General features: G+C 40.3%; 1 protein-coding gene across 2 annotated transcripts in view; it reads left to right on the top strand.

The window, feature by feature from the left end:
* The window catches only part of LOC144773235 (UDP-glucuronic acid decarboxylase 1), a 174,559-nt gene that overhangs the window by 79,335 nt on the left and 82,835 nt on the right, over positions 1 to 12,389 (top strand). For both annotated transcript variants that reach the window (XM_078658142.1, XM_078658141.1), the window contains exons 6-7: positions 8,501 to 8,681; positions 10,058 to 10,162. In XM_078658142.1, coding sequence (XP_078514268.1) covers positions 8,501 to 8,681; positions 10,058 to 10,162 — 286 coding nt within the window. The remainder of the gene's footprint in view (positions 1 to 8,500; positions 8,682 to 10,057; positions 10,163 to 12,389) is intronic.

Below are 12,389 nucleotides of genomic sequence, written 5' to 3'. Positions count from 1 at the left end.
CAAGAATAGAAGAGAAACAGTTTTAGAGATACAGAATAAATGAATGCACTGTATACGACTTATCTCTACTCTATTCCCATTATTTCATTTAAACTATTGCATTAAAGGTTAGGCAAAACGAGCAGCTTAGCAAAGCAGCTATGCAAGCTTCATGCACGTTAGGACACAGAACAGCCATCTTAGTTTTAGTGAGCAGAAGCAAAAGGTTTCCCACCAAGCGAGATAACACGTCATATCACGTGAGTGTGACAGACACATGCGCAGTAGAAAATCCTGCGTAGCAGCAGCCATTTTAATGCAAGCAGATTATAGTTAGTAAAAGCACATTGACAAGCTTCCCCTAGATACCTAAAATGTTATGTAATGCAATATTAAGCTGACGAAACATGTTGGTTAGTACATTAATATTATTTTCGAGAGGGTTGAATACAAGCAAGTCGCTTTTACGTGTGCAACCTTGCTCCATCAATCCCCTCTTTGATGATATTTTATATCATCACTAATTAATGAAACAGATGCCAACTTTCACATTTCACCCAACTCAATTTCTTCAAACTTTGTTAAATTTCTTTCTATTTTTCATGTGAAGGTTTTTCACTTTCTTGTACAAATGTTCATTGTGCTCTTATAATTCAATTTCATTAATATTTCTTTTCTTTCCTCTTTTATTCACTGTATATGTCTTTTTATGCTAGCAACATTTGCAACAAGTTATTATCCCTAAAATCAGTAGGGCTATTCCCACCATTGGCGTCAGTATTTTACCTAAAAAACTTTTACCTATATTATAAAACAAACTACCTAAAGAGGAGAGACCATCTGTCAGTCGCTTCTGTGCACTATCAACTTCCAGTGGTTTGAGTTCTCTTTCTAAATGTGTAATATTCCTTACATACCCCTTAAGTTCTACACTTTTGTCAGATATGTAAGTGCAACAATGTTGCGCTTTCAGCATTCTGCAGACTCCGCCCTCTTTTGCCAACAATGTATCAAGAGCAAGTCGATTTTGTAAAACCATTGACCTTACGGCAACTAGTTCAGTATTGATCATTAAAAAACCTCCAGCAGTGTCAGTCGATAAATGATCCACCACTGTTGACAATTTGCAAATTCTTTGAGTATTCAGAACCACTCCCACTGAAGGTATAAATGCACTAAATATATCACCTACAATTTCTGCGAAACTAGCTCTTTTACTATGTATTAGTCCATTAGTTTCTTCATTGCTTCCAGTGATTTTGTTTACATGATATACCTTTGGGAATACTATTCCAAAATAGCAACTCCCATACCAATGATCAGGCAATTTGTAATATGCCTTGTTCCCACATATGTAGTAAATTCTAGGAAATACTGGTTCAGTTCCATCTTTGAAACCCCAACCCCCAATTACTTTATAATTATGTTCACATTCACTAGAACCAATGAATATATTGCTATAATAACTTGTTCTCTCCATGTGGAGACAGGGTTTCCCTTTCTTTTCAAAGTCCAGCAACATAGCGGCATGAGTTTTGCCATTCTAGGTGTATTCTTTATTTTCTGCCCATTTAGGAAATTTTCGTTTTTGTTCAGTAGCTTTTCTCTGGAAATCCTCTCTCCTTTTCTCAACTAAATTCAAAAATATATTTTCTTCTTCATGTAAAATGCATATTAAATTATTCTTTTGTGCCTCAGCTATATCTATTGTACCTACTGTTAGGAAATATTCACCCCTATAACGAGTTATGTCACTTTTAGTGTGTACAGGATTCAGGTAAGTATGTATAGGAAGTTCAGAGAAAATCACGTCTGAGTTAGAATAATAATACTGCAAGGGTCCTTTTTTGTGAAATAAACTAGCTAAAATACTACATGAAATACCATAGGTCAGGGGCAAATGGTGATAAGTGACACTTTCCGCTACAGACAATGGTAACTTCATACAAACGTAGCAATCACTTATTTCCATTGCCTCCACATAATGTACTAATAAATTTGCAAATACATTCAAGTGTGTTCTATTTCTAACTTTATCGTAATGCAATCCTTCCTCATCTGATGCTTCTAATTCTACTCTTTGCTGCCTCAAATTATCTATTCCTCCATGTATATTTAACTTTTCAGGTACATCTACTTTCTCATGAATGTTAGTGTCATTCTTCTCACCTTTCCTCATTAGATAAGGAATAGCTACTGTAAGTCCTAACCATACTATGAGTACCATTACTACACTACATGTGCATATTCTACAGCATGTTGTTAAGCAGTTTCTTTTCGGTTTACCATTAACCGTATAATCAGCCATTTTTGATTAAGGAGACTTAGCCCCTCTTTGAGACCTTTAAAAGAATTTTAACCTGTGAAATTTTCAAGTTGGACTCACTTTTTCATCTGTTGGGTTATTAATCAGTTCGTCATCACTTTCATCACTTAGTTCTACATTTTCAAAATCTTCAAGGATGAGATCGGTCCGTTCAGGGCCTCTGAACTTATTATTCAGTCTTTTTAGTCATGGACTTTTCCTTCTTGGTTGTTCTGTGGAAAGCCCAGTTTGACATGATATTTTGTTTACTTGCTCTGGTTCTTCATTTATTGATTTAAGACGAATTTTCGGTCTTTTGACAAACCCAGGCCGCTTATCTCCCTTCCTGAGCCTTTTGGCTGGCACTGTGCTTTGGTTTTCTTCAATTGCTCTTTTATTCTCATTTAGTTGTGGCACAATTTGTATATCTTCAATGTCTGTATCCCTCTCTATCTGACTTGGTCCAGGTCTTATTTCTGTTTCTTCTGCCTAGATTCTAATCTGGCCTTGTTCAGGAGTGTGCTGTAATTGTCTTTGATTTGGTTAACCTTAGGGCCTCAGCTTAAGCCTTTAGTAGACTGTTATGTATTTCAGACAGATATGTCTAGCTGTAGATTCCTCACCTTAAAAAACTCTTCAGGGTACAGCATGAATCTGGAAAATGTTCTCTCATAATGCTACTTGGCGTTGCAGTGTGGCTCCATTTTGACTCTGTACTGCCACAGAAGTGATGACTGAGCCGCATGTAAACGCTACACTTGCTGGCTGACTTAAGTTCCTTTGTTGCTGTGCTTCTTAATGTGGATCCAGTACTCCTCTCCAAATTTCATTAGCCTTCCAACAATTTTTTAGGAGTCGTTGGAAGGCTAATGAAATTGTGCTAGTGAATGATGTCCACTCCTAACACTGCAAGTTTCAACCATGCTGTGTCTATAGAAAACACATGTTGGTCACGGACCTACATTTGATGTGTCCTAAGTGCTTCATTGCAGGACATGACTCTAAGTCATGCAACAATTGTGCTATCATGCACCCAAAGGTGATCCGGGACCGAGGTGAAGCTGTACCTTGCTGAACACAGTCATGGGCCTCAAGTAGGTCTCTCCCCAAGTCTAGAGCTCGGCTTGCTGCCACTCTTGCAAGATGTCAGCATCGTTGTTGGAGTCCTCCAGTCAAAATCAAAGTCCAAATGCAAACAGAAGAAAGAGTAGCGGGACTCTACCCAAACTGCCAGTCTCTATCAAAAGAGAAGGATTGAGGGTATGACAATATCATTCTCTCTCCTTCCAATTCTACAATTGATCCCAGTGCACCACAAATTTCCTAAACTCATGCTGCAGATATTTGAAGTCCGTCCATCTCCCTCTGGCGTACCTTCAGGCTCCAAGGATCCGAAAGAGTCTCCAAACAGATAACCACCAGCGGATCTGTCCTTGACACAGTCTCAACCACTTGAACCCATTACGAGGGCCATTCTGACTCCGGTACAAACTTCCATCATTGCTCCACACCCTTCTCCAATAACTCCAACCAACTTTATTGGTGCGGAAGAGGATTAGATGCTGTTTCTAGTGTGTGACCCGACCAAAGTCATGCTATGAAATTGTTAAGGAGCACATTGTGGCCATAAAGTTTGGCCCTGATCCAGTACCTCCAGAACACTTCATCAGCGGCTCCACTTTTATGGCTTCAAATTTTACCTCCACACATAGATGATGTGGGGAGAGGGATGGTCTACTCCCTCATTTATGATGATGACAATTTTTACATAGACTTGCAAGAGGCCAGTGGGCTTGATACTTCCCCTGATACAGGGTTTCATTAGCCATTTGAATAACCAACCGTAAGAGAGTGCATTTTTTGCAGTCGTATTCTGACAAGCATCTGAGATCTTGGACCTACAACTTCCCTCTATTTGATACCAAGACTAATACCCTTCTTTTTCCTCCTCAGGTAGCCTAGTATTGCAATCGTTCAGGACAGTTCAGCACAGTATGCTTATAGGGCCAATACATGCAAGCCATCTGGGACATAGCCAGCAAGATCTTGATAGCAGAACTGGAAAACCTAAGGGCCTCACTATCTCAAAGAATTCATGACTTGTGTTGGCCTTGATGCAATAGATTGTTTGGGAAGGGCGTTTGGCACCATTGTGATGCTCTGCCACCCTATGTGGATGCTCTCCACAAGACTTTCTGGAGACTTACTGGCATCTAATTTGGAAATGCTTTTCGATAGTTCAGACCTGTTTGGTTAGAAAGCCAATTCTTTCTTTGAACATTTTTTAAAAAATTAGGGGCACAACAATCTTCCTGGGTCTTCTGGTGCTTGGCAGTTCTATGAAATTCTGAGGGTTCCCTAGGGGGCTGGCAGGAAGGCGTTGTCAGTTTCTCCAACCGCAGCTTCAATCACCCCAGTGCTTTCAAGGCAAAGAATGTGGATCTGGCCTGCAACATTCAGGCCAACAAGGTTACCAGTACTCCCAGTCCCCATACCCAGCGACAGCAGCCACCAAGCCACTATAGTGTGCCTTGAGTGGTACACAACCAACCTGTGAGAGGCAGGATAAAGCACATTTTCACAGGGTGTGTTCCATTATATCTGAGAGATGAATCCTTCAAATCGTTAAGCAAGTCTGTGCCCTACCCTTTCATTCAGCTCCCCCGGATCACCACCACACCACACCAGAGCAAATCTCAGAGGAATGCCTGCCCATTCCTTTTGCTAGAGGTTTGAGTCCTACTTTCCTTGGGGGCTATCAGAAGAGTTCTGACCTCTAATAAATTTGCTACTCTCACTATTTCCTTTTGCTGAGGAAGAATAGAGGCCTTGAGCCCATTTTAGAGCTGCTACCTCTGAATGGCAAAATCAAAATTCTCATACTGGCCACGATCCTGTTTGCCCTGGATAGTGTCCTTGGACCTGCTGGACACTAATTTCCATAAGCCTGTCTTGCAATTGAACAGATGTTACCTGTTGTTTAATTTATGACAAGGTCATTTTCAGTTTGCCGTGCTCCTCCTCGGCCTCACCAGTGCTCATCGGGTGTTAATGAAAAAGATGGTGGTGGTCGCTGCCCATCTTTTGGGGGTAAAGGATAGTAGCTTTCCCTTAACTCTGCAATATGTTGTTGAAGACTGGCTCTCCACAGGCAGTCGTAGACCACACATACACACAAAGTTAAACCTCCTTAAACAAATCGAGTGGAGTGGGGTTCCGAACCCGGGGCAGGAGGTTCTAGCTTCTGGACTTGTTTGGAGCAACAGAGTATCAATCTTATCACGAATCAGGCATGGTCCTTGAAATCCAAAACAGACAAGCACACCAGATTGTGTCTGGCAGACCATGAGTGGTGATTACATACCCAAGATGGCACAGGAGATCTTCCGGCAGAACCCTAGCTAGATCTTTTCACCACTGTCGAACACCATGTTGAATTTTGCTCATTGGAGTTTCTGTGAGAATACTCACTAGAAGATTAAATGTGGCTGAAATGGAGCTCTCTGCTCCTGTATGTATTTCCTCTTCCACCCAGAGTTCTGAAAAAGATCAGGAACCACGGGCCCCAAGTCATTCTACTGGCTCTGAATTGTGCGAGGAGAGTGTGGCCCTAGGAGCTATTCGGGAAATGAGCACCTGTCCTCCGGTCAGGCTGCCACTTTGGGAGGATCTTCTGTCTCAGCAACAAGACTGGGTCCTCCACCGGAATATACACAAACTACACTTCAGCCGGCATGAAGTTTGAGCGGCAGCAGTTGACTGCATTTGTGCAGCTTGAAGTAGTGGGTCTCACTCTCACCACCAGACGCTCTTCCACAAAGTTCATTTATGCTGGGCAATGGGACAAGTTTGTGACTTGGTGTGTCATAAACTTAAGATTCACCTTTTACTATCTAAGCTGTCATTTAAGAAAAACAGAAATGTTTCTTTGTCTCGCTGTCTTGCAGAGGGCACAATGAATGGTTATTTGGTGCCCTTTTTGGACATTTTGCGTTTGGTGTATCAACAGGCCTTGCTTAAATCACCTGTTGTGATGAGGTTTATGAAAAGGCTTGACACGCATGTTTCCTCCTAAACCATCTGTGTTACCACAGTGGGACCTTAGTTTGTTCTTAACGTTTCCTATGTGAATGCCCTTTGATGCATAGCTGCTCACTACGTCTCTTGAACTTTCAAGGCTATCTCACTCATTGCGATTCCTTCAGCTTGTCGCATGTGTGAGTTTCAATATTGTCGGTGAATCTTCACTGGTGTCTTGAACTCAAAGCCTTCTTGCCTAATGGTGGGACTCCTTTCCACGGTGGGCAATCTATCATCCTGCTTATGTTCTTTTTCCCATACTCCCCCATCAAAAGAGTAGAGTCTTCATCAGCTGGACCCCAAAAAGGCTTTAAGCTTTTATATTGATCGTACTAAGAACACCATGTGAATGATCAGCTTTTTGTGGGTTGTGTGGGACAAAGAAAGGGAAGACTATGCAGAGGAGGACTCTCCAGCCAAGAAGCAGCCACCAGAAGGTATGAGCCACCAGGGCTAAGGCTGCGACCACGGCATTATCACATTGAGTGCCGGTCCTTGACTATCCATAGGAATAACAAGTAACTTCCCTTCCATAACACACACTCTGGTGAATACATCTAATCACAGATTCCTCACTACCCTCTCGCCTTCTATTCTATGGTGTGGCCTCTTTTTAACAATTCAAAATGGTTACAAGTTAGGAATCCACTTTACAGAGTACATGCCAGCCGCATTGAGCCACCAGGGGGCGGATGGGAGCATTCAAAGACCAAACATTTCCATATCCAGTCTGGCACCTGGTGAGGAGTTTGCGGTTACCTAGAATATTCACCAGAAAGAGAATTACCGGAGATAACTTATTTGTTATTTAGTACCTGTGCCTTGCTTCATTTTGATATGATAAATACATTTTTGCAAATATAGTGGCATCTTGGTGCTGTTGAAAGTCTGATAAACAAATTATTATATTATCTACTTACTCACTGTTTATAGTCTAGTGGTGGTTCTATTTGTACATATTAGAGTCTGACAAAGGTGCCTGTCCTTTAAACACATTATTTTTATCAACCATTCCTTGCCTCCAATATATTTTAAGCCTGTTGAGTTTTTTTTGTGTCAAGGTCTTTTAACTTGATATTTGCAGCTATTTGTACATCACAATAAGTTAAATTTAAACAATGTGGTGTGGTCAAAGGACGTTTTGTTTAGCAGATAACTTTTGTCTGAACCGTGGAGCAGTTCCTTTGGAGTCATAGCTAGAATGTATATGTCTTTCAACAACTTGTTTCACTTGATGAGATCTGCCAGCATGCACGCAGAAAGCCCTTGAAATATGTATTTGTAACCAGCACACGCAGTTGAGGATATGCACTCAATTGCCTTACTGATTCCCATACTGATAATTAATAACTGTTGTGTGTGGATTTCTGAAGCTGTACATGCTAACTCGAATGGAAAGCTAGCTGTCCCCCACGAAGGGTTCACTTCAAGCAGATAGCTTTATTTGTGTTCGCTTTTGTTCCTGAGAATAAATGATTTACTGGATATGTACTAGAAGTAATTAATAACAATTAATATAGACTATACATTGGAAATCCAGAATCTAATCAAGAATCACATCACATCTTTTTACACCATTAAAAGTGGTTAATGTTGACAAGCTGTTACTATTTGAACAAACTCTACAAGTAGTTGTATTGGGTTCTGGCCTTGCTAATGTTTTCCACTGCAACACTTTTCAAGACTTACGCTACTAACAAATAAGAGAAGATTTATTTTTCATGTGTCATCCACTGAATCGTTCTTGGTGATCTAGCTGCCATCAGAGCATTGATTATCAGTCGGCTTCAGAATAAATGTGTTTGTGCAGCAAGAATGCAAAAGGAGCCAGAATGAGTCCTACTGTGCCCAGCTTATTGGGGAGAGTGAGTTAGTCTGCTGAGTAAGAAACTGTGTGTATGCGATGGCAAATAGCAGATTCAATTTGCTATAAAACTGCCAGAATTGACCAGATGACTCTTCCTGCATTCTTATGTTTTTTTTGTGGTCATATAGACATGAAACTAGCTCATTCCAGTGTCCAAGAAATTATAAAAATGTGAAATTGCGACCAATTTATTGATCAAGCTGCATTTTTGTTTGGGGACCTTTTGATGGTGGTGGTGTAAATATTTCATGCATGCTGTCCTAATACAGATAACTGGAGGAGCAGGGTTTGTGGGTTCTCATCTTACTGACCAACTTATGATGGACGGTCATGAAGTCACAGTGGTGGACAACTTCTTTACGGGCAGGAAAAGAAACGTGGAACATTGGATTGGCCATGAGAACTTTGAACTCATTAACCACGACGTTGTAGAGCCACTCTACATTGAAGGTCAGTTGTAAGACTGGATGCAAGTCTTTTTTTTTTCTTCTTAAAATTATGTAATCTTTAAATGCTTCCAATGTTAAACTAAGCGTTTTATCTTCTTAACTGCCAGTGGAGAACTTTTCAATTTCTTTTTCCATTCACCAAAGTGTAACAGAAGTGGTGACAAGTGTCTTTAAGTTTTTTTTATCTACATTCAAATTTCATTTACATTTCAAAGTGTTATGTATTACCTCCACATATTCCCTTCGATATATAAAAAAAAAAATACATCCATTCCTCTGCAAGAAGAATACCATCTTGTCAGGGAGGTGATCCTGTAGAGAGGTTGATTTACAGAATAACTACACATAATAAAGCTAGTAGTTTTTCTGGTTGCATCTCATGTGGTTTGAAGCTGCCTAGTTTTAAAGCCATTTCAGTTGACTTTGCTGCACAGCAATTGTTTTGTAATGACAGTGCGCTACCACACCATGCATACTCTGCACTACACCACTCCATCTATTGCACTCCAGTCTCCACTCTTCTCCACTTCAGTCTACACCACTCCAATCTACCACACTCTATCTCACTCCAGTCCACCCCACTTCACTCCAATCTATCCCAATCTACCGCACTACACTCTACCTCAATGTACCCCACTGCACTCTACTCCACTCCCTTCTACCCCACTCCACCCCAATCTACCCCAATCTAACCCACTCCCCCACTCTACCAACTTTTAGCCATGCTGAACACCAGCCACATTGGTATATAACATGGCTAAAACCCATTGCCAAAGTCAATAGCAATTGCATAGGTGAGACCTATTGGCTTTGGTAATTCTTGTAAAGTCTCAGTGATCAAGCATTGAGTAAAATTGACATGACCTTGCAATACCACTTTAGACCACTCAAAGTTTGAAGCGTCTTAAATTCGTAACCATATGCTCCTGTTTCTCCTCTTGGTGACCAAACAACAGCAGACTGATAAATTAGGTGTTTGTTTAACTAGAATACCCATGAATTGTCATGTACCATTGTTCTGTGATTGACTTGCTTTTAGTTCGAAACTAGTAAAAGTGTATTCTCTTTCTAAAACAACCCACTAATCTGCGGTCAATCAGCTTCTGAAGCCCTTTCCAGTCCAGTCAAAAATTGAGCTATTTGAAGCGTATCAAGCATTTTCTCGATAAATGACCATGGTTTTGTTGAACAGATGGTTTTCAGTCTTCATATGTTGCAAAGCATCTGATTCTATTAGCAAACTGTTTCCCCCTAGTTATTCCAGTGTTTTTGCATATGGTGTCAATTCAATAGTTTAAAGTTTGACTGCATTACATGTAAAGTTTGCATTGATGCACCATTCATTTTTTCTTTAATGTAATTGTTTATCCCCCACAGTGGATCAAATTTATCATTTAGCTTCTCCAGCATCCCCTCCTAATTACATGTATAATCCTATCAAGACATTGAAGACCAACACTATTGGCACTTTGAACATGTTGGGTGAGTTGGATTCTGGAGTGGAACATTTTTTCTGAAGCTTGTTTTGATAGTAATTATTTGTATATTGTACAGAGGTGAACAGCATGTTCTTGGAAAAATTGTAATGTTAATACATGTGACTGTATATTGTGTATTATAATTTACTATTTACCTTTGTTCATGTAAAGTAAAGGATATGTTTATTTATTTAAAAAGTTTTATATAGCGCGGACATGATCCTAATTTAGGAATTGTGTGGGGGGGGGGAAGGGATTGCTGAACAAGTGTGATGATGCCCTTCTTGGCTTTGTCTTGCGATAACACTAAGAAGCACATTACTCTTTATGGATCTGTATGTATGGTTCACGCCACTGGTTTTTTTTTCCACATGAAGACGTTCTGAACAGAGGCTTTTAACCAGAACCAAAGCAAATGAGGTTACTCTTGTGTTAATTAAAATCTTATTAATTAGTCTATTTGAGTTTTGATGAAGAGGTGCTCTTGCATAGAGGATTACAAAATGAAATCACGTTTAGTTCTACAATAATATGGCAACAGCAAGGGATTTGGCCCTTGCAATCGAATAACTGCATAATGTGTTTTTTATTACTAAAGTAAAGATATGTTTTGTTAGATCACTTTTATTTTCACTGACATGGAATAAATAGGCATTTATGGACTGAAAATAATTTTTTAAACGTAAGTTTACTCATAACAAATTAACTTTGTTTATAAAAGTGTAGCAATTCCTTTAAAACAACAATTGAAATGAAGTTATAGTTACACTTCCAAACCTAGAAACTTCTGAGGAAAGCGCCTCTTTTTGCTGTAGATATGGAAAGGGCAGCAGAAAGTATTGGACCAACCACTCCCAACCATGGAAGTGAAGACTAATGTGCAGAGTAAGGTACCCAAGCCTGGCCAAGCACCTATATAACCTCTATTCCAATTTAATGAGGTCCTCACGGATACTCTCTTGGGCACTTTGGGCAACACTATGTTTAGGACCTCCATTTATTAGGTATGTCACTTACCTCCAGCGCCAGTAGACCGAACCTTCCTTACACAGCATCCTAAGCTAGAGAGCTTAGTGGGGCAGGCGCCAACCAGTAAGGTAAATCCCTAAGATTATAACTCCTTCCCTACCATTTCTCACCTCTCCCCCACCCCCTATTGCGAGTCAAATCGAACAGAGACACTTTGTGAGTGTATTTTCAAGCCGCTTGTTTCACCCCCTTTGGATCACGGTGGCACAAGTTTCACAGTCCGTTCCAGATGGCCTTTGAACATCCCTTACTCAGACTGTCCAGTATGGCCACCATTCAGCGAAATTTGTAAAACTTTGTGACTTGCACATGACTAACTGCTGGGGTTAATCAATGGCTGGTATTATGGGGCTTCGGCGCCATGCCTGGATGAAGTCTGCTGGCTTCTCCGGTGTTGTCCAAACATCCTTAATGTACATGCCGGTTGATTGCTCTCACCTTTTTGACGAAAAACTGTTTCTGCCCTAGAGCATTTCACAGAAATCAGAACTATATCCTGGTCGAGTCAAGTCAAAACAAGCTTTATTCGATTACATTTAAAATCATAAAAGCAGCAAGACAGCATAAATTTAGAAATTAATTACAGTGTAACAAATTTCATGAAGTTAAAAGACATTCAGGGGTCAAAATCTGTAACAATGTCCACTGTACGTAGATATAAAAGTTCACACCAATATAATTTATACACAGTATAAAAAAGGTTAAATATAGTTAAAAAACAATAGCAGCGAATACAAGATAGTGAGGTCACCCTTCCACGCATGGCTGCGACCAGGAAGCTAGCAACCCCGAGGGTTGTCCTGGTGCTACCTAATAACTGCAAGTAAAGTAGAGCAGGGCGTACCTGGACAAAACCTGCGTCTCTTAAAATGGGTGCCAAAAACCTCATTCTACTCTCTTTATAGTGGCTACAAAACATGACGAAATGCAGGAGGGTCTGCTCAGAAAAATTATCGCAGCTACATGGGGTAGACTCATCGGGAACACCCCACACAGGAAAATCACCCAGGGAGTATTGGATTATATTGAACCTAAATCTAATGAGCAAATGACGATGGAATGGTCTGCTCACGATTTTTAGATAAGGTTCAATTTGGGGCGTAGTCAGAAGGAGGAAGTTGGCTCTAGCTCTAGGTTTAGTTAGTTCTTTCTCCTCCCGTGTTTGGGTTGCCCTCCTCATAAAGTTTTCTTTAATCCATTTC

The sequence above is a fragment of the Lissotriton helveticus genome, chromosome 8 (assembly GCF_964261635.1).
Source record: "Lissotriton helveticus chromosome 8, aLisHel1.1, whole genome shotgun sequence".
Taxonomy (NCBI): domain Eukaryota; kingdom Metazoa; phylum Chordata; class Amphibia; order Caudata; family Salamandridae; genus Lissotriton; species Lissotriton helveticus.
This window is presented reverse-complemented; position numbering and strand designations above follow the sequence as displayed.